General features: G+C 48.7%; 1 protein-coding gene across 29 annotated transcripts in view; it reads right to left on the bottom strand.

The window, feature by feature from the left end:
• Nucleotides 1-24,695, bottom strand: part of NAV2 (neuron navigator 2) — a 740,939-nt gene that overhangs the window by 17,061 nt on the left and 699,183 nt on the right. For 15 of the 29 annotated variants that reach the window (XR_006714126.1, XM_045484757.1, XM_045484759.1 and 12 more), the window contains 11 exons: nt 24,042-24,125; nt 23,544-23,655; nt 22,076-22,296; nt 19,445-19,453; nt 18,856-19,028; nt 10,804-10,957; nt 9,245-9,407; nt 8,420-8,520; nt 6,222-6,317; nt 4,251-4,419; nt 400-635 (listed from right to left, as the gene is read on the bottom strand). Coding sequence is in view for 28 of the 29 variants with exons in the window: in XM_045484757.1 (XP_045340713.1) it covers nt 400-635; nt 4,251-4,419; nt 6,222-6,317; nt 8,420-8,520; nt 9,245-9,407; nt 10,804-10,957; nt 18,856-19,028; nt 19,445-19,453; nt 22,076-22,296; nt 23,544-23,655; nt 24,042-24,125 (1,518 nt within the window). In the remaining variant the exon portion in view is untranslated. Of the gene's footprint in view, nt 1-399; nt 636-4,250; nt 4,420-6,221; nt 6,318-8,419; nt 8,521-9,244; nt 9,408-10,803; nt 10,958-18,855; nt 19,029-19,444; nt 19,454-22,075; nt 22,297-23,543; nt 23,656-24,041; nt 24,126-24,695 lie in introns of those variants that run through there. The other 14 variants (XM_045484755.1, XM_045484767.1, XM_045484770.1 and 11 more) reach the window with 4 other exon arrangements.

Genomic DNA, 24,695 nt, shown 5'->3' with positions numbered 1-24,695 from the left:
AAGCTGTGGATGAAAGCCTTCCTTTCTGCTCCCCCACCGTGACTTCCTTCACCAGGCTTTCATAACCACCAAGGGAGAACACAGAGGAAATGCTGATTTCCCATCAGGGTGGCAGTGGCATTAACAGTTCTTTTTTTCTTTTTTTTAATGTTTATTTCGTTTTGAGAGAGACAGAGCACAAGCAGGAGAGGAGCAGAGAGAGAGAGAGAGAGAGAGAGACAGAATCAGAAGCAGGCTCCAGGCTCCTGTCAGCACAGAGCCCGATGCGGGGCTCGAACCCATGAACTGCGAGATCACGACCTGAGCCGAAGTCGGACGCCTAACCGACTGAGCCATCTAGGCGCTCTGCATCAACAGTTCTGAAAGGGCCAAACAGCAACCTCTGGATGACCTCCTCACCTTGCTGGACTTGTGGTCCACGTTGAAGGTGGCGATGACGCCGTCTGTCAGCTCCCGTCCCTCCCGAAGCACCAGGTACTCGGACAGCCGGTTGGCCAGGTAGGTTTTCCCGGTGCCGCTGGGGCCGGAGAGGATGATCCGCCGGTGCTCCACCAGCAGGGAGACGTAGCGCTGCAGGATGGGCTTGGGGATCAGGGATTCGAACACCAGCGAGTCCAGGCTGTTCTCCGCGAGCCCTGCGTTGGAGAGGGACGTTGGAAGCGTTGGAAGCGTCTGAAGCCCCGGGGAAGCTCTGCACTTGCCACCTGGGACAGCCTATCTTTCTCTGTGGCGGCCACTCGTCTGGAGACCGCTGCCCACCCAGGTACGTGGCAGGCTGGGCACAAGTGGCCGTTGCTTCCTGATCACGAGTACCACGTGCTCCAGCCCCTGGCTGGACGCAGACTCAGCTTTAACACCCGGGCCCTTGGGCCCCCGTCTGTCCTCTGCAGAGTTCCTAAGACTGGGCTCTGCTTGCCTGTCTGGATTTACCCACTGGGGTTTGCCCAAACCAAACCTGGGTCTCCCGTGTCTGCCAGGACCCCAGGGGTTGCCCTGTCACCCTATTTGCTCCCGCATGCCACTGTTGCCCACACTCACATATGCCACAAAGGCAGCAACGCTTTCATCTTTAAAACAAAGAAATGCAATTTGATTCAGGGATGTGATGATCGGCAGGCAAAGGCTACGATGCTAAGACCTCTGAGTCTCAAAGTCAAGAGGAAATGCATTCTTCCCTTCTCCTACCTGAGACATCTCCACGAATCAGGGCTGTTGGCTTTTTTTTTTTTTTATAAATTTTTTTTTTAATGTTTATTTATTTTTGAGACAGAGAGAGACAGAGCATGAACAGGGGAGGGTCAGAGAGAGGGAGACACAGAATCTGAAACAGGCTCCAGGCTCTGAGCTGTCAGCACAGAGCCCGACGCGGGGCTTGAACTCACGGACCGCGAGATCATGACCTGAGCCGAAGTCAGCCGCTTAACTGACTGAGCCACCCAGGCGCCCCGCTGTTGGCTTTTTAAAAAGAGTTAGTGTCTTGATACCATTCTCAAAAGAAGGTCCATCCAAGTTTACCTGTCTGAAACCTAAGGTAATTCTGTTAAAACTCACCTCAAGAAAACCAGTATACGTATGTGGAAAAAAAAAAAGAAGAGCATTTATTCTTTCTTATTTTTTAAAGATTTTATTTTTAAGTAATCTCTACACTCAGTGTGGGGCTTGAACTCACAACCTGTGACAAGAGTTACATGCTCTACCGACTGAGCCAGGCAGGTTCCCCCATTTACTCGATTTTATAATAGCATCTTCCTTCCACATAATAATTCACTGCAAACAGACCCCTCAAATGCATTTATATGCTTGTCTCTAATCCTCCCCTAGCCGAGAACAGTCCCTAAATGCAAGGGTCATTCCAGAATGACCAAGGTGGAGGTTCCTGAATGACTTGGCTTCTGGGTATAGGCCCGAGACTTTCCTGGTACCGAGTTCAGTGTAATCTATACTGGCTCAAACTTGATGCGAAGTGCAGAGTGTAAGGTTTCTCGTCTAAACTTAATAGTAAGGGAGGAAAAAACCCACAAAAACAACTCTCTCTACATATAGGCTGCTCTTTTGGTCTTTTGCCCTAAAACCCCCTGGGAGTGACTATTCTGCAGATGAACTCACTTCAGGCATGCTCAGTCACATCCCTGATTCTGGTACCACTTAGGTGGACCATCCACAGCCCACGGACCTCTTGGCTCAAACCCTTGCGTGGTTTATCATGCCTTGAAGGCGTAAGTTTCAAGCACCACCAGAAAACAGAAGAGTCAGGTGTCACTTAAAAATAAACCTGAGCTGGGGCACCTGGGTGGCTCAGTCGGGTGAACGTCTGACTCTTGATTTTGGCTCAGGTCATGATCCCAGGGTTGTAGGATTGGGCCCCATATCGGGCTCTGCTCTGAGCATGAAGCCTGCTTGATATTCTCTCTCTCCTTTGTTCATACTCTCTCTCTAAAAAATAAAAGTAAATTAAATAAATAAACCTGAGCTGATGCCTCGAGATGCTGAACAACCTGGTGTGCTGACAGTGGCAGACCGGGCTTCGTGGTGGGGTGGCACGTTCCACTGCAGCAGACCGCCTTGTCACTGTCTGTGCAGAGGTCTGGTCCCTGCAGCAGATCACTTCTTTCGCCCCTCAATGCCTGTAGCTGTCACCTACAAGTGACGATGTGTGCTCACCAGCGTGGATGAGACACGGCTTGAACCGGTGACATAAGAGGCTTTCCTTGAAGCGTTGTTTCGGTGTGCCTGGTCCCCCCTCCTCCTGCCCCTTATAGCAGGACTCGTCTTTCTCATGGGGGGGCTTGTTCAAGGTGGTTCAAGAGGGGCCGACCCAGCACCTTCAGCCACCAAGGGGTGAACGTGGGGCCAGGCTGGGCCAAACCATCTCCCTGGTCATAATAACTGGTTCGGTGATGGCCATTTGACCCAGGTGGGCCAGAATCACCTGTAAGGATTTTCTGTCATACCTTTCCAGAAGGACATTCTCTTTCTTGGTGAATCCCAAGCCAGAAGGATTTATCAGGGCTACCAGGGCCATTTTAGCAGCCACATGCAAAGAACTCAGATAATACGCAAGGCTGAGGCAGGTCTGGTTCTGATGGCACTCTTGGGATACCTGGATCCAGCAGTGTTTGAAGCATATTCCAGGATTTTCCAGGTGCGTTTCCTTTTTTGATAAAGCTAGTTTGGGGTAGGTTTCTGTCACTTATAGCCTGAGACCACGTTTGTGCAATTTCGCTTGCTAGCCAGATAAGAAGGTTGTGGGTGAGGCTCAAGGAGTAGTAACAGACAGCTCGCCATCGTCAGAGCAAGCATATAGATTTTTGCTGATAAGGAATGGTGAGGTGCTTCTGGAAAACCTTGCAACCAGGAAACAAAGCTTGCATCAAACCACCCCAAAAGTGCACTGTTAAAACTCCAGTCAAGAGCTGTGCCTTCCAGGGAATTAAGAAATGGGACAACCTGAATGCTGAGCCTCATATACTGTTTATTAATCTATTCTTTGTGGGTTCATAAAATACAGGGAAAAAAGGGGGTTGCACTCAAATACATTGGTGTCAGACTGGATTAAACAGTCTTTTTAATGGCAAGAGTTAGTGTATTAAATTATAGAGTCAGTGCACCAGCACATTCTTCTCTTTCTGCCCCTACATCCAAATGGGTATAATGATGTAGTATTCCAGACTTACTTGGCCACGACACTGTTTTTTCCCCCACAAGATACTTTGTGGGCCTAGAGTTCCACGGAATACACTTTGGCCTGGGGCTTAACATCCCCAGGTGATGAGGCAATCGGAAGCACCAGCAGCACTGTGTGTGGGCAAGAGCTTCAGAAATTTCATCAGAGTGCTCTGAGCAATGCCTCTAGAGCAGATTGTGGCTCCCATCCATAGAATGGGACCACGTCCAAGGCTAGCTGGCAAGAGGAGTCCACTGGTATTGGTGGAGCCCCACTTCAGCAGGGTTATTAAGATTCCATCATCTTAGAGTCAGAAGGCTAATGGGACGTTTTGTTATATAATTTCGGCAATAAACTAAAATTGTTTGTTTCTGGTGGTGGTTGAAAAAGCTAAAAACCGTTCAACTTGCTTAGGTAAGAATGACTGCGGTTGCAGTGGGGCGGGGGTGGGGGAGGAGAAACCAACCCCCCCCCCCCCAACATGTGCAAACAAAACTGTGGCCATGGTTTCCAACCATGTTTTGCCAAGTCACAAGACAAAAGCTCAATTCTTGAAAACTCCGACCTCCACAACCGGCCGAGTTACCTTTGACAGTCACGGAGATGGTCGTGTTCTCTCCGACCAGATAGCCACAGGGAAGAAGCTCGGGGGTCTCCGAGGTGTGGCTGCGCTTGATTTCCCCAATGCTGTAGCCCAGAACGCTATCTGAATTCAGCCCCAGCTGACTCACGGGGTCGACGTGAATGATGTACTCCTGGGAAGAATAAAATCAAGACCCTATCAAAGATGTGGCTAGAATCTGCCCATGACTCATGTTTTCCTTGGGTGATTTATGGTCATTTTCTTTCTCAGTTGACGCCTGGGTTGAAACCGAGCTGTGGAACGAGGTGAGAAGAGCTGGCTTTCCATGGGGATGATTCCCAAGTATCACAGGCCTCTTAAAGTACAGATTTATTTGGTTAGTGATGTGGGGGGAGCCCTAACACAATCGTGAACGTTTAGTCTGGATGAACCAAGCAAGGAAAACTTAGGCTGCGTTGCGTCAGTTCAGCTGAAGTCCTTAAGGTGCCAGGGCCTGTGAACAGTGCTGGAAAATGCACGAGAAGGTAATTCTGACAAGAAATCCCTCCACTGGCCCCTTTCCTTGGCTCAGAACAAAGACTACACCGATGACAAAGGGAACAAGCCCCGGGGCTGCAAGAAAAAAAAACAGCTCCTGATCTTTAAACAGGAAAAGTTGGGTTTAATTTGGAAGGTGTTCCCTCTGAGGTGAGTGACCAAAAGGTTTTAGGTCAGTGAACTTGGACCAAAGGTCCGTGGGCTAGGTGGTGGCTGGACAATGACTTGATGTGAAATACTGGTAACAGGCCTCTCTACCTTTAATGGTCTCATTTCCTCACATATGATGCCCCAACAGGCTCTTTTCAGCCCAAACTGTTGGTCGTTTTGATCCAAGGATGTCCCGACTGCCCATCAGCAGAATTAAGGTTTTGGCTTTAGGCAGCAGGAGTGGGTTGCCCTCAGCCATTCACATCTCTTGCCCAGTCACATTTCTGCAGCCTGCCAAGATGGCGAATGATCTCTGGTCAGAGAACAGAAGTTCCTGTGTGTGAAACCACCTGAAACCAGATGCTAGAAAAAGACTGGAGTATACTAGTTAAGTCAGGTTTTGAAGTCAGACCAGCTCAATTAGACCAACATGGTTGACTTCTAGGTCCACGACCTTGGGCAAGTGACGTGATCTGAGCCTCACTTTCCTCCTCTTTAAGTGGGAAACTAATAGGACCTTCCTCACAGGCCTGAAAGATAAATTGGGGTTATGTTAGCATGACCTCTAGCACCAAAAATATAGGTTACCATTATTGCTCAGGGGATATGATTAATGAACACATAGGATTGCTGACTCACTTCAGAACGATAGAAAAAACATGTATGAAAAGCTTCTTCCAAAACCCACCTTGTGATTGAAGGTTCACTTCAGGACTCATTAGTTATCTCTCCTGTGACAGACACCCACCCACTCCAGTAGAACAACTACAAAAATAACTATGCTGACATCTTTGACTCTGGCCATTGATGAGATGTTAATGTTACATGAAGCACAGATCACAGACTCTGCAGTGTTGGCAAGGATGCTGGGCAAGTCAGGTCAAATCCTCCCGAAATGAAGAATGGAAATTTGACGTTTTTGCTTTGGCCACAGGGCACTCACTCCAAAGCGTATTCAACAGGACACGCTTCTAAGGTGAAGGGAGAATTTGAACATAAGCAGCTCACCACAAGAGGCTCAAATACTCGATCAAGGCTGGGGAGATGACCCTCGCTGGCTGGCCAATCACTGCCGAGGGTATCTGAGAACAGTGTGGTCAATCGTCAGTCTGTACTTACCATTTTCCTATTACTTGAGTGCCAGGGGACAAGTCCCAGCAACACAAGGATGGGGTGGGGAGCAGGCTCAAGAAGTGGCCAGGTTCGGGACACAAACCGCCCCTTCCCTCCCTGAGCCCAGGCACCCTCTTCAGGCAGACTACTGCAGCTGTCTTCTTAGACACTTACTTTGAAGAGTCGTCTAACCACCCCATCGAGCACATCCCACTTCGTCTTGCCACTAACTCCAATGCAGCCAATAAGAAAGAGGTGTGGTCTGGAATCCTAAGGGTAAGGAAATGTATGCAGGGGAAAAACAGGTGAATCTTTTTTGACACACGTTAGCAAGGACTCAGATTGCTTTAGAACTCCACCAATAGTTTGAGAGGGAAATAAAAGTCCTATTTGTTTTAACACCAGATTACAACTTAGATCGAATGCAATGGTCTTAAATCTTTCCCCGCCCCACTGCAAAAATACCAATCCGTGGGTCAGGAAAAGAGGATCTCCTCTCTGGAATCTAGGACCTTCTACCAAAGGTATACCTTGTGTAGGTGCGTAGATCACATCCCTTGCCTGGAATGCTTTCCCCTCTCCTATCTGCCATCTCTCCCTTTCCAAACCTTGCTTGCAAACTCACCTCTTCTAAGAAGCCTTCAATGATTAATCCACCAGGCTCAGAGCTGACATGCTTCAGTGGTTCCGTACGTAACTTATATATTGATATCTTCTATACTTGTTTATTTTTAGGTATCTATGTCTTACTTGTAAGTCAAGTTTGTCTCCTTGCCAAATCTTAAACTCCCTCAGGATAGAGTATGTTCAATTTTTGTCTTCTTTTTAAGAACATGTATTGCTTTTCTGCTAATTAAAACATACTCGATTCAGAAAACAAAACTCTGGGAAGTTCATAAAAAAATACTCTTTCTCTTTCTTTTGAATTTGTGTGCACAGGGCTCTGCATGGTCAGGGCTAACTAATCACGACAGTAACAAAAACTAATAGAACATTCCGTTTTGTTGGATTTTAAAATCTTAGATCTGACATGCTCATAAGGATACAGAAATATGAGGGTGGCAGCACGGGGTGGGGGGACAGTGGCATATGTGGCAATTAAGCAAAATCATCAGAGAAAAGAGCACCGGCCTTGCGGTGAGAAGATCTGGCCTCCCCAGCTCCCTTGTAATCTTAAGTAAGTGATGCTCAGGCATTATGCTTCTCAGTTGTAAACTGAGGTGACATCATCTGGTCAACCAACTTCATCTGGATGCTGTGGTGATCCAATTTTTAAGAGGGACTCAAACTTTTGTGAAACGTACAATTTACCTGTTCATGTTGAGGACCACGAGAATGATGCAAATCCACAGGTATCCCCTGATTTTTTTTTTTTTACAAGAATGTTCCAAGAATGGATTTTCCCCTGATAGTCCTATCACTAGTCAAGCTCTGAAAATGGAGCTCTTTATATGTATTGGATCTTTTTTAGGCTAGATGATGAGAAAATCACTGGCAGCTCCAAACTCTGGGCCTATCCCCTCCCGTAAGACTCAAGGGCCAGCCACACAGCGGAATCCTCTGGCAAAGAAAGTCTGGCCGCACACGCTTTGTTTCGGTGGGCACTGTGGGTTCCCTAGCACTCCGAGACTACAAATAGTGTGTTGGCGAGAATGCTAAGAAACATCCAACAAAAAACTGAAGAGGACTTGAAATAGCGACTTGTGAAGTCTTTCTCCACTTATATGAGATGGTCATTTGGATTTAATCAGTGACTAAAAATGAACTTTGTCAACCCCCACCCCTACCCCAAAATAGTCCCTAGTGCGGGTGTGGCCTCCTCAAACTCTGGAAGAGAACAGAAACTCCTCAGAAAACTGAGATTCCTCAGCTTCGGGGAGTCCGGACGCCCCGCTGGCTTCACTTTTAGCCACGTGTGTCACCGGGCCACCTCAGTCTCCCACGTTCTCCGCAGTCTCTGAACACCGGGCAAAACGAGTGCTCTCGGGTCAGCTGGGATTGGTCAGTTTGCTTCTGTGCCTTCTGTGCTCACGGTGCTTAGCTGCCTCAGAAGTGCTTTAGGAACACATGACCTCAGAAAGGCCATTTCTGACTGATGGCAGCGTTTAGTTGGTTCCGTGGAAAAGCAGCAGGGGAATATTTTTAGTACCCTTTATTAGACTTTGCAAACAGGAGAGGGAGGGAAGAGCCGTTCACTCCCTTTAATTGTGTCAAGATGCTGCTGGGGATTATGGTTAGTGAAGGAAGGGGTTAGTAGTACTTCCAGATCACCTCAGGTGCTGAGGTGATCCGGTTTGACGATGACATCACTAAGCTAGGTAGTTCTACCTGGGGGAAGGGACAAGCAGAGCAGGGAAAGGGATCCAACTAACCTCCTTCCACTTCATTTCCTCCTGAAAGCTGACAACTATCTTAACATGCCTGCCTCCTTCCTTCCGAGCCGAGCATTCACCAGTGTCATCCAGCAACATGTCTGCGAATGGAAAACATCAACAGCCTTAGGCACATGGGGACAGCAAAGCCGGCTTCCTGACACCCCCGCTGCTTGTCCGCACGGCAGCGGGACAAACTAGGTGTCGGGGTGCGGGGAAGGGGGGAGGGCGGAATGGAGAATGCAACCACAGAAACCAACGGTGGACCGACCGAGGAGCCAGCAGGCTGACGATGTACCTTGCCAAATGGAAGCGCGAGGCAGAGGCTCAACCAAAACGACAGCAACGCAGCATCATGGGTAAGAAATCAAAGCGTCAGCCTCAATATGCTTACAAAGAAAACCTAGATCGTGTTGGCTAGTTACGGTGCCGGCCTGGGATCCATCCTGAAGGCGGGAAGACCGTACGTACACCAAAGCCATTGCCCCAACTGGGACCTGCTACTACGGGGTTTCTATGCAGCATTCGGCTTGCAGGTCACAGCCTCTTCAAATGGATCAAACGGAACTCAACATGGTGGACGAGAGGATCCAAGCGTGTGGCTTGGCGAATTCGGGGCACTGGAGCAAAGCATGACAGCAGTCTAACGGCTGGGCTCATGTTGGTAGCAGACGCACACCCAGACACACACACACACCCCAAGTGCACACACGCCTGTTGCCTCTCCATTTCATCTGTTCACCTGCTTATCTCGGGGCTCTTGCTTGGAGAGTGGAGTGCCAGCTGCAGGCCCCGACCTGCCCCCAGTCCCATGATGCCACTCACCCAGGCTGGTTGACTCGGTGAGGTTCAAGCTGTGCTGGGAGAGGCCCATGGACTGCCTAGGGGAGGCGGAGAGCGACACCTGGGAGGGCGCCCGGCTGCACCCGCTGCCTTGAGACTCCGACTTTAGCCGGTCGTTCTCAGCTTTCAGCTTCTCTATCTCACTCTGCGAAGAGTAAGGGAGAGGTTCACTTACTAGGTGGAGGTAACGCGGACGAGCCTTATTCTGGAGGGGGAATCGGAAGGTTCCCTGCAGGGATCAAGTGGGTATCCCAGCCGAGGCCGTCAGTCACACCGCCAGAGAGATTCGGCTGTGCTTGCTGTTTGCATATATACAAGACCTGTCTGGCAGGGCAAGGGCCATCCTTTCGGAGAGATGGCCTCCGAAAAGAACTCAGAAATGTTTCCCAGAGTCTGCTGCCCGAGTCCTAAGTGAAAAAGAGGCCTACAGTCTAAGAGGTTTGAGTGACCCTGGGCTTGACAGGTGTCTTTCCTGCAGGACTCAGAGGCTTTATGAACTCCTCTGCACTGGGGAGCTCAGAGGGGCACACAATGTGTAGCAACCCTCAACACAGTTGATCAAAGAGTTCTCCTTTCGCTGAGCCTCTCCTGGAACAAGTGTTCCATGGAATCCCCTTTGGAAAATGCTGTCCTCCAGTGAGGTCCCGTTCGGCAGAGCCCACAGGGCTCTTTCATTTTTATGAATATTTAGAGAAAACCCTACTATGTGCAAAGCATGGGTGCTACAGCCTGAGAAAGGGATGCAAAAAAAAAAAAAAAAAAAAAAAAAAAAGCTAAAAGACCCAAATGCCTTCCAATCCATGATGGAAGGCAAGGGGTTGTAAGAACAAATCTATAGGAATTCAGACGAGGGCACTAACGCTTCCAGAATGCAGGGCCTGGGACAACTTTGCAGAGTAAGAGGCTCAACTTTGAGGAAAGGGTCCAATTCAGATGTGCAGAAAGAGATCCTTGTGGAGGGAACTAGATGAAACAGAAATCCCTGGGCAGCCAAAGGGAGCAGGGGCTCCCTCTGGCCATTGAGTTGAGTCTGGAAAGTGGAACTGTGAATAGGTGGGTAGTAGATTATGAGCAAAAAGGGGGGTGCCTGGGTGGCTCAGTAGACTGAGCATCCGGCTCTTGGTTTTGGCTCAGGTCATGATCTCACGGTTTGTGAGTTCGAGCCCCACGTCAGGCTCTGTGCCGGCAGTGCGGAGCCTGCTTGGGATCCTTTCTCTTCCTCTCTCTGCCCCTCCTCAGCTCGCTCGCTCTCAAAAATAAATAAACAAACTTGCAAGAGCCAATGGCAGAGCCACTGAAAGTTACACAAAGGGGAGATGCATGGTTCCTCCTATACCTTGCAAAGACTCGTCTTTGGGCAATATCCGGGAGGACATGAAAAGAGGAGGAGCCTCGCTGCTTTGGAAAAGAAAGAGAAAAGAGAGAAAGAGGCTAGGAAAGCAGAGGGCTGCAACAGTCTGCAGCCCTAGCTTGGCAGAGAGCAGCCTCCTGCCACTCCCTCCCCAGACAGCCTTGGGCCCAGCCCATGCTCCCGGGCTCACCTGCATCCTGTTCATGGCCTCCCGGAGCTGGTCGAGCTGGTGTGCGGAGCTGAGGGCTTCGAGGCGGATGTCTGTCAGCTTCATCTCCTTGTCTCTCAGCTCATTTCGGAGCTGCATGACTGTCTCGGCTTCACTATCCATGCACTCTGAAATTCTAGGGAAGGGGGGTGGGTGTTACTGATGAGAACAGCTCTGAGTTCATCTCCCTCCAGTCCTCCACTGACCACTGGTCCACGTCCATCAGCAGGTCTGTGCAGCAGTGACCCTGTCTAACCATCTTCCCAGTGCTTCCTGGAGGCAATAAGATCAAAGCGCCTGAAATTCACAGATGGTATTACTGTTCCACCATCTTTCCTTGCAGAGCTCTGGCACTCAGAATGGCTTTGCTGGGCCTTTTGACAAAGTTCCAATAATCTGGGATAAGCAGGAGCTGGCCAAAGGGAGTAGTAGCCTTTGGGGCTTGAAACCACCCCCCCCCTCCAATGGGTACCCAGCTGGGCCCCTTTAATGACACCACAGGCTCCTTGAGATCTGAACCCACTCAGAGAAGGAAGGTCAACTGTCTGTTTTAAAGATCAGACACTCTAAGGTCAGAAAGCTGAGGAGTGATTTTTATTTGCCCCAAAATGAAAGTAACCTAAAGATTCCTGTGGAGGGAGTTAGTCTATTTTTGGTCACATTCTGAAACTCAGTCTTTTGAAAGTGTCTTGAGTGAACAACATTCCTTCCTTCCCCCACCCATCCACACTGCTTCATAAGCTCTCAGCAAGGAAGGGAAACATCGTGCAGAGTCAGCAGACAGGGTGATAGGATACAGAAGCCAGTTTTAGGTGAAAATTGAGCAACAGTGTTTTTCAGTGTCGTCCTTTCCACCCATATGCCATTATCACCTTCTAGGCTGGGTTCCCTATGTGATTAGTCAGATTTGCTGTTCAGATACCTGGCAGGTCAGCACTAAGTGGAAGACCAAATCTCCATGTTAGAAAAGGTGGCTCTATGAAAAGAAAAAAAAAAAAAAAAAAAAAAAGACAGTGATTTCAAAGATCATTGGTTCTGGGGTGAGGGGTGATCCAGAATAAGAAGCTTTGACATTTCTTGGACTGAAGACTGGAAAAAAAAAAAAAAAAAAAAAAGGACATGTTCCTAAAGTTACAAAGCTGAAGCTGATTATCTCTGAAAGATATGATGAACATGTGGTCTCTGCAGAAATAACTGTGCAGCCTGCTCTCCAAGACCAAATTCTGGATCTGAGGCCAAAAAAAGCCTGACCTGTAAAACGGGTTGAGGGTGTGGAAGTGTTCATTGCCAGGGGGAAACCATTTATAATCGTTGAAAGAAGTGTAATTGTATTTGGGGGGCAGAAAGGACTAGAAGAAAAATTTAACACCTGAATAGCCAAACTGTTCTGTTGTTATTTTCTTGACCTACACCTGAATGGTTTTCATTTGAGGGATGCAAAGAGAGGAAAACCACCTCCTACTTTTAAAAGTTGTCAGTAGCCGTGCTCGCTTCGGCAGCACATATACTAAAAGTTGTCAGTAGCCAAGGGAGTTTCTTGGCTTTAAGATCTTCTAAAAACTCTGACTCCTGAAAATATTATGATCATTCCCATTCTATACCCATGACAAACCGAGGCCAACAGATCTGGGACTAAGAGGGCTAGAAAATGTCTCTAGAAATCAGATCTTGCCCCTCCCCCAGCCCTCACCCCTCTCTGTGCTGTGAGTAGGCTATAGTTTGTAAGGTTTAACTAAATGGTCAAGCCTTTCCGGTTTGCAAGGTTTGCAGTGGGAGCTTGCAAACACTAGTTTCTTCTTGAGAGAGGAGTACGGGTTCCTGGTTTAAATGGAGAGTAAAGTCTGAGCAAAATTCCATTGTGACACTCCAGGCTTCGCTAAACCACGCCCTGCACAGACTTGGAAGGCTCCAATTCACTGCAGAGAACAGTTAGCCTCCATTCACACCATCAGTCGGGTGCGTCTGGCGCTCCAGGGCAAGGCATTTTGCCCCAGTCTCCTTCACATGATCTGTACATTTTCCCCAGAAGCTTCCTCAACAAGACAGACAAGACTTCCTCAGCATCCACCTCTGTGGGCTTTATCACATGAGCTACTTGGTGAAGCTTGGCCAATGAGAGGGGATGTCCTCCTACTTAGCACAGAGATGTTGAAAATTAAGGTTTTTTTTTTTTTTTTTTTAAAGATTTTGTTTTCAAGCAATCTCTACACCCAACAACGTGGGGCTTGAACCCACAACCCCAAGATCAAGAGTGTCATGCTCCACTGACTGAGTCGGCTATGTGCCCTGAAAATTAAGTTCTTCTGCAGCAGCCCCAGCTAGGTTTTAGTTTCTATCTATCCCTCTTGCCCAGGACCGCACTTTTTCCCTTGGTTCCTTCCATGCTAGACCTTTGTACATCTCTGATAATTTGGTTGCACTCAACAGGTTACCCCCTACATGGCTGGCTGCTCCAGGACTAGGGTTCTCTGCATCATTTCTGGTGTCTGATCACACTGATCAAATGTAACAGGTGCTCAGTAAATTCATATGGAATACACAAACGACTATGACAGGCATGTGAAGCGTATTATTTAATTTACTACATCTACTAAAAACTCCTTGAAGAGGTATTGCCATGATCTCCTTTTAAAAGGGGGGGGGGGAGGAGTCCTAGAGATATTAATAGGCCCATTAAAAATGACAGAATCATGGGCAGCTGGGTGGCTCCGTTGTTTAAGTGCCCGGCTCTTGGTTTTGGCTCAGGTCATGATCTCACAGTTCGTGAGTGTGAGTGCTGCAGTGGGCTCTCTGCTGTCAGCACAGAGGTCGCTTTGGATCCCCTGTCCCCATCTCTCTCTGCCCCTCCCCTGCTCATGATCTTTCTCCCTCAAAAATAAATAAACATTAAAAAACAACAACAAGCCTCCCCGCTCCCCAAAATGACAAAATCAGGATCAAGTCTGGTGGGTCTACGTAACTCTAGAGCCCATGCTCCTGAATTATATCCAGCAGGCACTCAATACATGCTCATCCACTTCATGGACTACTTCCTGAAGCAACCTGATGTAGATTTTCTCCTACTCAGTCCCTAACATGATACTCCCATATTTCCACTGTCTTGGCCCAAAGGCAGGGTTGGTGGCATACCTAATTTTAAATGCCTCCAGTATGGGAAACACTGCCTTCCCACGTTACCATTCCTTTCGCCCACAGGGTAGGAACTTTTTTGAGCCCCCTACCCCACCCTCCACTTCTCTGCCTCGGGTTTCTTCTTTGAACTTCCTCTCACATCTAGATTTGCACATTCTTACAAACCCTTCAAGGTTGGAAAGAAGCATTTGCTCTCTGCCCACCCTTTGGAAAACCAGACCCAAAACAAACATCTCCAGTGTGCATGGATGCTGTGGAATGTCAGAGAAGGTCAGCAGTGCCCAGAGTCTGCTCCACCCGATCCTTCCGGGGAAAGTGGTTTGGAGGGAGCCTTCTCGAAGTGGCCGCTGGGAGCGCTGCACAGCCCAGTGCGGCATCCTCTCTTTCTCTTCCTCATCCTCCCTGGCCGCCCAGCAGCACTTGACCCTGCTACCAGAAGTTTCTTCTCTCTGCTTCTGTTTTCCTCCCACCTCCTCTCATCTCGCTGGCTGCTCTCCTTTCTCTTCAGAGCACCCAAAGTTCAGTCCTTGGCCCTTTGGCTCTTTTCCATCTCCATTCAACCCCGTAGAGAACCCTCCAGATTCCAGCTTTCAATACCACCTATGAGCCCACGTCCACCAGATCTACGCCTCCAGGAGTCCCAGGCTGGTTGGCATGTCCATGTGGATGCCTCCTGAGCAGCTCTGACTTCAAATAGCCAAACCAGAGCTCCTGATGCTCCCCCCACTCTGCCCCATCTGCACCTCTTACCGATTCAAGAAACAATACCTTCACATACCCAGGTACTCAAGTTGCAAATCTAGGAATATTCAGGGATTATTCTTCTCTTTCCCCTCACACTCCACATCACCATGTGCTGTCAACTTTCTTCTTGAACACATCTTAAACTCACCTGTGCTATGAATTACCATTTGTTTCACTTACGATCTGAACGTCTACAAATCCAATGGTATCTACCTCCATGCAGCTTATACTGTAGATTTTTGGGTGGCGGTGTGTGTGTTGGCGGAGGGGGGGGTACAAAAAACAAATAACCTGGGGCAATCTACACGTCAGGTGGTGGTATGTGCCATGGTAAAAAAATAAAACAGGGGAAAGGGAGGTGATGGGGAGTGCTGGCGGTCATGGGGGCGTTATTTTACACAAGGTGCACAGACAAGGCATTACTGAAAAGGTAACACTGAACAGAGACGTGAAGGAAGAGAATATCTAGAGGAAGAGTGTACCAGGCAGAGAACAAAGAAAGGGCAAGGGGGTGGTGTGATTAGAGTGCTCAAAGGACACGAACCAGCCCAGTGTGGAGAGGATGAGGAGGAGAGTGCTACTGGCCTCTTATGTGGTTGCCCTTCCTCTCTATTCCTTATCTACAGAAAGGAGACTGATCTTTGTGAAACATGAATTCAGATGATCTTACATTCCTGCTTAAAACTCTCCAGTGAATGAGCTGTCTGGCTGGCTCGGTCGCTAGAGCAAGTGGCTCTTGAAGTCGGGGTCGTGAGTTCAACCCCCACATTGTGTGTACAGATTACTCAAATAAACTTCAAGAACAAACAAACGAAAGAAACCTCTCCAACGGCTGATAACCCATCACACATAGAAGCAGATGCAAATTTACTTTGACTTCAAAGTCTCCCGTGGTCTGGCCCTGCCTATCTCCATGGCCCCCTTTCTTACAACTTTCCTACTTCCTAACCATGCCGCAGCCACACTGGCCACACACTGGCCATCCCTTGTTCCCAGTCTCCACCTGAGGCTCCTTGCACTATCTGGGGCGAAGGCTGCCCTGCTCCCCACAGTCTATTTCCTTTCCCTCCTGGGTGTGGAGATTTCATTTCTTCCCTTGTGGGTGGGATGACCCTGTTCAGTGGACTGTGGACAGAGAGGACATGTGTCTCCTCTAGGTCTGGCCCATAAAACTCTCTAAGAGAAACCCCTCTTAGAAACCCCTGCACTCTCTCCCCTCCCCCACCTCACCTGCTGGCTGGACACAGAGCACTCAGCGAAAGAGTCAGATCCAGTGGGATGGCTGGATCCAGATGGAAGGAGTCTTCCACGCAGGCTGCCCGACTCAGAACTGGGTTCTGAGCTTTGGGACTCCATGTATTACAGCAGCTAGGGTCACTGACCAGAACTAACCAACGGTCCCTCTTGTCTTGAAGATCTCAGCTGCAATGTCACCTCCTTTCCGGACCATTCTGTCTACAGTTGCTGTAGTACTCCGTATCCCAACACCCTATTTTAATTCCTAGCATTAACCTAACCCTGAGCTGTTTTCTAGTTTATTCAGATTTGCTTTTTAGATGTCTGCTTTTCGCCCTGGTCTACCAGAACTGAACTTTATCCGTCTTGTATGCCCTTGTAACCGGTGACTGGCACAGAGCCAGAGCAGAAACTCAGAAGTAAAACAGCTACACTGGGTGGTGTCCCCGCTGGTCCCTAATCCCTAGGGGTGGGACTCTGGTGAGCATCACCTTAGGCCTCTTCAGAACATCTAGAGTTGTGCCCCGCTTACATGGGTCGTTACATACAATGTTTAAATCCACAAATAAGGAACAGGCAAGTTCCTTTTTCTCCTCGTCAGACAAACTGAGGTGCTCTGGGATGATGGCACGTGTGTCACAGGCAACTGGCCTCTTACTAACTTCTGAGGCACCTAGCGGGTCAAATAGGACTCACACTCTTGGGCATTTACCTAATTCTTTACACAAGAACACGGGCCTAGGGGCGCCTGGGTGGCGCAGTCGGTTAAGCGTCCGACTTCAGCCAGGTCACGATCTCGCGGTCCGTGAGTCCGAGCCCCGCGTCGGGCTCTGGGCTGATGGCTCAGAGCCTGGAGCCTGTTTCCGATTCTGTGTCTCCCTCTCTCTCTGCCCCTCCCCCGTTCATGCTCTGTCTCTCTCTGTCCCAAAAATAAATAAACGTTGAAAAAAAAAAAATTAAAAAAAAAAAAAGAACACGGGCCTAGACGCACTGTGGCCCTGTCCTCAGTGGAGCTGCTAATCTAAGTAAAATGGAGACCCCCCAACAGAGCCATACTTCATGGGTGGGTGGGACTGCTAAAAACTCAAGGCCTTAGGCTGTTTTCCTGTCTTCCACTTTCTGTCTTCCACGGTGACCACGTGGCTGGTGCGCTGCAAAGACCTGGCCGAGCCCCCTGCTCACAGGGCATGCACCCATCTGGTAAGCTAGCCTTCGGACACTTATGCAGGCTGCTGTCATCAGCAGGTGCTGCTGTCTTCAGCTCCGGCGGCTGGATGGCTAAGTGGACTTAGAGTCAGCACCACATACCTGGCTTCCTGAGACTAAAGGAGAAGAGGAAGGAGGCCCTTTTTGCACAGTGTCTGACTAGGCCCTCACGAGGATCCAGGGAAGCAGATGTAATTAATCTCCTTTTTACCAATGAGGAAACTGAGGTGTCTACAACGACCCACTGTTTGGACCCCAGCCACAGCAGCTCTCTTCTCCTGGGTACTGGCTCATCTTGCTAATGGTACCGCAAACCACACGAGCTCCAGGTCTTTCACTCTTGGCCTGGTATACTCATGGTCCCTAAGGGAATGCAGTCCTATGGGACAAGGGTAATCTTTCTCACTATTCCAGGAGCTGACACCTGGGTCCCCACTTGTCCATCCCAAGCCATTCCTGACGCACTTCTGTCTGTGGAGTCTGGGCCTTCTGTGATTAGATGGGGCACAGGACTGTCTCCCTATACCTCTGATGGAGCAATGATCAGTGGGTGCTCAGTGGAAATCACGGGAGGTTGGCGACTCTTCCCTTCTACCTACCTAGTTGCCAAGGGGAATAGCAGAGAAGCCAAGGTCACGTGAGCAAATGCCTATCTCACTTAACAGGAGCAGCGGCGCTCCGGAGGAGCTCTGTACAAACTGACTCATCTAAAATTTACTACCCGTAGATTTCAGTTAATCAGTAAACCACTCAGCCATCAAAAAGAATGAAATCTTGCCATTTGTAATGACGTGGATGGAGCTAGAATGTATTATGCTCAGTGAAATAAATCAATCAGTGAGAGGCAAATACCCTATGATTTCACTCATACGTGGTGGGATTTAAGAAACAAAACAGATGACCATATGGGAAGGGAGGGAGAGAAGAGATGGAAACAAACCACAAGAGACTCTTGACGATAGAGAACAGAGGGTCGACAGGGGTAGGTGGATGGGAGATGGGCTAGATGGGGGATGGGTATTAAGGGGGGCACTTGCTGTGATGAGCACTGGGTGTTGTATGTGAATGATGAATCGCTGAATTCTACTCCTGAAACCAATACTGCACTGTCTGTTAATTCACTAGGGGAGTTCATGGAGATGAATCATTTTACCAAAGATAGAACCCTTTGGTAAAGACAATTGTCACCGAGTCTTCTCCATTTTTTTAACTTCCAAATGCTGAGTGTTGACCTTGGAGAAAAGAGTCAACACCAAATTTTGATCACAGAAGGATGGCATCATCTCTTTACGCTCTGTCACGAAAATGAACTGGAACTTCAGCAAAAACTGTGAACACGCATAACACCATCTTTCCTCCCAGTAAGATGGTTGTAGTTCTTTCCCATCCATTTATCTCGTTCAATCCTTAGGACAGGAGAAGTAGCCAAGAACCATTATCCTACTTTGGCAAATAAAACAACGTAAACAGAGAGGTTAAGCAACTTGCTCATGGCTGCTACAGCAACGCCACTGGGACAACGGAAGATTCCTTTCTCTTTCAACCTCTCCAGTCCTGAAACATTGGTAGAAAATGCCCAGTCCTATGAAACACGACATACAAGACCCCAAGGGGCAGACGTATCCTAACAGGACACCTAGCCCTTCCGGTTTGAGGGAGTTCCTAGAGGCCAAAGGCACCATCAGCCCAGCATGTGTCCCTGACAGACAGACTTACAGGGAGTTGGAGTGAGAGCCCCTCAGCAGTGGAGTGGAACCCGTGGAGCCATTGTGTGGTAACTTTGGCGAGGAAGGCAACGAAGAATCTGTCATCTCCTCGATGTCTGAATGAGAGGATGCAGACTTGGGGGACTTCTTCTTCCCAAAGGCTTGCTTGAAGGAGCTGCGTAACTGAATATCCGAGACTGTCAGCCTGGTGCGGGCTGCCACCCAACACCCAGGCCTCGGCAACACAGAGACATGCAGACAAAAGAGCAATTAATTCTCCCACGACTCCCCCCGCCACCCCCCAACCAATGACAGAGGTTCCCAACAGCTCTCTTGAATCAGTGCAGTAAGGGAAGAAGAGTTATCTGGTGCTGACAGCTCAAAGGACTGGACCTGTGGGTGACATTCCATGCCTACTCCTGCTTCGTGGCTAGATGCCAACAGCAAGACAGAGCCTGGCTCAGCAGATGGATGTCGGGAGGATGAGGTTACACAGCGACAAAGCAGGATGCTCAGACATGGTGGCGGATGCGGGTGAGATTAGTCATATCAATGGATGGGTTAGCTTGGTATCTGATATTAACGGTGGTCTTGCTTACCTCATTGACCTGCCAGGGAAAACGCAAGCAAAAATGGGGGAGGGGAAGGAAAAAAGACAATTTTTAACAGAGAAAGCCAGTGACAGGGAAAGCTTCGGACTTCTCAGACACAACATGGCTAATGATAAACACCACACACACAGGAGGTTTCTGGTAAGAACGTGAATCTTTCAGGGCATTAGGGGCATCTTCCTCCGTGAGGAAAGGCAAGGACTAGTGCTTCTGGAAGGCCCTAGAGTCCGAGTTCTTCCAGCTTCTTTGTCTAGTTGAAATGACGGCCCTCACCTTCCTGTGCTTCTCACCCTGTGTCTTTTATCAGCCATCTCTCTGCGCCTTAACTTGTTTTTGGCATGTCTGTGTCTTCTTCTCTCAGCAAGAAGGGCTTCACTGCTGCACTAGGCCCCAACGCAGCCCTTTGGAAGATCTCCTCAGGAGTTCCCGCTATCCTGGCATACGCGTAAGAACAAGCAGGGAACTAGCCACCTCGCTTACTACTCAAACAGTGGGTATTTGTGAGAAATTCATTAGCCATATTGGGTACAGGGAACTGGTACCTCACAAATTCTCCACATCATGCGACGGATCTGAAAAGTCCAATGAGAGTATTTATTCTAATGAGAATCAAGAGTTAAAGTGCAGGGTCTTCTCTGAAAACCACAAGCACGTATTTTCTAGAGCCGAAAAGTTAAGTTTTGTCTTAAAAAAAAGGTCTTTTAAAAAAGGGATTTCCTTTTTCCTAAAATCCTTCTTTCCTTCTGAAAACATCCTGGAGGTTTTCTTAGCCATTAAAGAATTCAGAAACAGGCCATTCTGAAATAATTAATGGGATTTTTTTTTACCCATCAGGATTTCATCCATAGCGAGTGGCATGTCCAGCGTGTGGTTGATCAAGTTCCCATTTCCTGCTTTTCACCGTATTTCCAGTTATAGAAACAGAAGGATCTAGTACACAAGCCATCAACCTAAATCCTTGCCTCTCCCTGTGGTAAAAGGCCAGGTGGAAGAGGAGATTGCAAAGATCAGACAGAATTAAGCTTTGGGATGATCTGAGAGTGTCAATTATCCATCCTCCCCAATTCTACCGATAACCTGGAACTGTCTTAAAGCAAATAAATATGTTTTATTTTTTGAATTGGAGAAAATGGATATACACTGTTTTTCATAGAAAAGAACTCTCTCTCATCACCTTGACAATCAAGTCAGAACATAGTTACCAACAATATATTAGAAACAGCAACATACGTTAATCCTCTAAAAGGTACGGCGAAGGAGTTGACTGAAAGCCATTAGTAACAAAGAAAAAATTTAATCATTAGGAGAGGGTTGCACTGAACCGGCCTTACAGTCTCCCAGCGCAAGCGATCAATAACCGAAATCACTTAAACCTCAACTCCTCTATTGGTAGACCTCGCCACCCATCCAAGATAACACGAAATGAGGGAGAAGTATGTGGGATGAATGAGGACGTTGAAGCTACTCTGAACACATGATGCGGTCAGCACTGACAGATGGGGCCCTTTGAGCACTAGCCCCCTTCAGATCAATCTGGGGTATCCCTGTGCTGAAGACAGGGGGCAGCAAATGTCTCAGAACTCCACAGCCTCCACACAACCAAAACTGGGTGGGTAGGGGGCTCCTGGCTGGCTCAGTCAGTGGATTGTGCAACTCTTGATCTCAGGATGGTGAGTTCAAGCCCCATGGTGGGGGTAGAGCTTACTTAAAAAAAAAATGGTGGGCGTGTGAAATATTTCCAGGAGAATGGGAAAAAAACTGCTCCAGACACCACAGCAAAGAAATTCAAGCAGTTCATTGGGATTATGGAAACATGGAGAAACAATGTATTGGAAACTGGGTCTATCAAACTCGCTATTTTGAAGTACAACTCTCCAGTTTAAAACCTTGTCCTAACTCCTAACATCTAAATTGTGACACTTTTTTTTTTTTAATGTTTCTTTCTTTCTTGGAGGGAGAGAAAGAGAGAGAGAGAGAGAGAGAGAGAGAGAATATCTCAAGCAGGCTCCTCACTGTCAGTGCAGAGCCTGACACAGGGCTCCAAATCACTAACTGTGAGATCATGACCTGAGCCAAAACCAAGAGTGGATGCTTAACGGACTGAGTCACCAGGGCGCCCCTACACCATGACACTTTTACTTACAGGACGCGGTCAAAAATTGTTTAGAGAAAAGTTGGTTTAACGCGGTCACAGCAGTCAATTGTGTCAGTAAGCAGATAAGGATTATCAATGATGACGGGATAACTGGTAACACACACCCTCCACCCCAGAATAGCTAAGAAGAAACCACTGCAGAGTACCCTTGCTCTAGTGCCTGGAACTCTGTGGCTATAGCATGGGATGATGACGACATAACATGTATATGAAATGGAAGATGAGTGTGCCACGTAAAGTCTCATGAAACAGAAAAACTACAAGGTGGTGGTGGTTTCGTAAGTCCTGGTGTTTGGCTGAGCACAGCACTGAATTTGGTAGAAACCTATCCATAGGCTTCTTTGGACCCACTCTCAAAGGCCTATGCTCTGAAGTTAAGAGCGAGCCTGGGCTCTTTCTGGGGCGGGGGGGGGGGGGGGCACTGGTCTGCTAGGACCCACGGAAGTCTTGGGATGCACACTCACCCAATTCTTCCTCTTCTTCTTCTTCGAGTCACTCTCTATGTTGCTGCCCACACTGGAGTGGCTGGTGGCACTGTTGATGCTGGAGACGCTGTCAGAGGAGTGCTGTCTGCGGATGCGGAGGTCTGCAGACTGGGAGGTACCATTTCCTGGAGACCCAAGGCAGGAGATCAGCAGCTGCTGCCTGGAGCCCAGTCCTTTGTCCCAGGGAATGGCTTTTATACCTGAATCCACACACACCCGAGTATTTCCCATTAGACACCACCTTCTGCTCTCAGCAGCTGGTTTGAAGATCCGTGAGCAGGTGGAAGTTACGCCCCCTTTAGTCAATTCAATGAGGGCCCATTCTATCCGCTTCATCAAACGGAAGTCAGGGGAGGCTTCAAGACAATCCCCCCCTAACACCAGCTCTCTCAAGCTTGAGACAGGCACCCAATCCTGTTTCTGAACCGTGACAAGTCACCTGTATTGTCAGGCCACCCCGAGCCCCATTCTGCTCTGTACGCTCCTGCTTCACGAGCCTTCTTTTGGCTCCTTGGAGATGTCGAGCCCATCTCATCTCGGGCCCCTAACGTGTGCTATTCCCTCTTCCTGGAATGCCCCTTGCGCTTCCTCGGGCTGGCCGGCTCTTGCCAATCCCTCCCATTTCGATCCTGTCATTACTCTTCAGGAGGCCTGACAGCTGAAACAACGGTGATGCCAGAAATCACACTGTCTGAAAGAGCAGTGACACCGAAATAAAATTTGCAGCCAGTTTTCTGCACAAGCACAGAACAAAATCTAAGAGCACTGGTGTCAGAGTCGGAGAGACCTGGGTTCCAGTCCCACTTCTGCATCTTATACTCTGGAAGTGACTCAAGCAGCCCGATGCAGAGAGGACCAGCACTGCACTCATAAAGTTGTTGCGGAAGCAAACGAGATAATAATTGAAAACACTGAGCGGAGGGCCTTAGAACACAGCGCGTGTTCCATAAATGCTAGCTATCATCGTTACTTCTACCATGACCACTAAGGCCACCGTTGTGGGAGGTGGAGGGTAACTCCGCCTCACAACTCCATTTCTCCCCACAAGTAAGACACACGCGGATGAAGCAATTCGCTCGGGAAGATTTTCCTGGACAAACAAGAGATGCCTACTTCAGGGTAGCCCGAGTCAATATGGAAATACCAGATCACGACTGAGGTTAAGGGCTTCAGGCATAAGGACACAGGCAAAGCGAAACACTTCGCCACTTTGCCGATAAAACGTATTTTCTTCCGTTTTTGAGACACAGCAGGGAAGAGGCTGAGCCAGAAGAGCTACCTTCCCGGAGGCCTGGAGTTACTGGATTCAAAGTGTTTGCCTCCCAGGACCTGACTGACTGACGTGGACACACACCCTGGGGCAGGGAGACTGCAGCGCGTGTTGTCAGGGGAGGGCTCCTAAGGGCAGGCAGGTTGTTGGTCTAGAAGGCTGCTCTCCTTCCTTTACCTTTGCAGTTGAGCTCTGGTGTGTTAATTACTCCATTAATGGCAGCCTGAGCAGCTGCGTTCTGTTTCTTTAGCAGCTCGATGGTTTTTCTTAACTCATTCAGCTCTGAATCCTGGGGAACAGAAAAAAATACCGGTCACCCTACCATCATTCTGGACTGAGCTCAAAAGAAGTGTGACTTGGTTTCAGCACAGGCAGGGAGGGAAGGAAGGAGTTCCACAAAACCTCTGTCCCATGTATTTAGGTTGCATCAATCTTCAACGGGCACATAAGCACACAGAAGCCGTAGAAATAGGACTGTGAGATGGGTCACGGGTGCTGGGGCCGCCCCTTCGTTTAGGTCACTTTTGCACTCAACACACCTACTCTTCACGATTCAATTCCCATAGTTCAAGTGCACTAAAATCTCTACTACTCTCTGGAACCAAAGAGAGTATTATTCTTAGGTTTGCTGTTCATCCCAAGCAGGGAGGAGGGAGGCACCCTTTCTTGCCTTACCTTTTGCTCAGCCGTCATGGTCAAACTCTGGAGCCTGATTGTCATGTTTCCAAGACTCTGTTCAAAGGCTGCCACCAGGTGAGCCTGGAGGAGAAAAGACACCACCTCAGTTAGATCACCCTGCAAGGCAAGAGAGCCTATTGGGTGCTGGGTCTTAAGGACTGCAATCCTCACCGGGGCCATGTGAGTTAGCCCCCACCTAATTCTTCAGCCCTTGGAGCCCCAGTCTCCATCTCTCTTTGGGATCCAGTCACTCCAGCTTTTCACATCCTCAAAAATCCCATGCTGCTTCCCACCTCAGGGCCTTCATATGTGCTTTCCCTGCTGTCTCCCTAATTTTTACACAACCTTCTCAAGAGATGTAAGCTCACGCCTTCATGACGGCTCTCTCACGTTCACCCTCAAAAGCACGTGGACTGCTGACCTATGTGCATTATGGTGTCACCGTCAGAGACACATGCACTCCTGTGACTGCTGCTTCATTTCTAGCTCCTCTGCTCTATACGGCACTTTTGTTCACTAAATGCCAAGCTCACAGGAGAGGCTCATATCAAGCATGTTTGTACACATGGAGGAACAAAGGGGCGCCTGGGTGGCTCAGTCGGTTAAGCGTCCGACTTCAGCTCAGGTCACGATCTCGCGGTCTGTGAGTTC

Source organism: Leopardus geoffroyi, chromosome D1 (assembly GCF_018350155.1).
Source record: "Leopardus geoffroyi isolate Oge1 chromosome D1, O.geoffroyi_Oge1_pat1.0, whole genome shotgun sequence".
Lineage (NCBI taxonomy): Eukaryota > Metazoa > Chordata > Mammalia > Carnivora > Felidae > Leopardus > Leopardus geoffroyi.
This window is presented reverse-complemented; position numbering and strand designations above follow the sequence as displayed.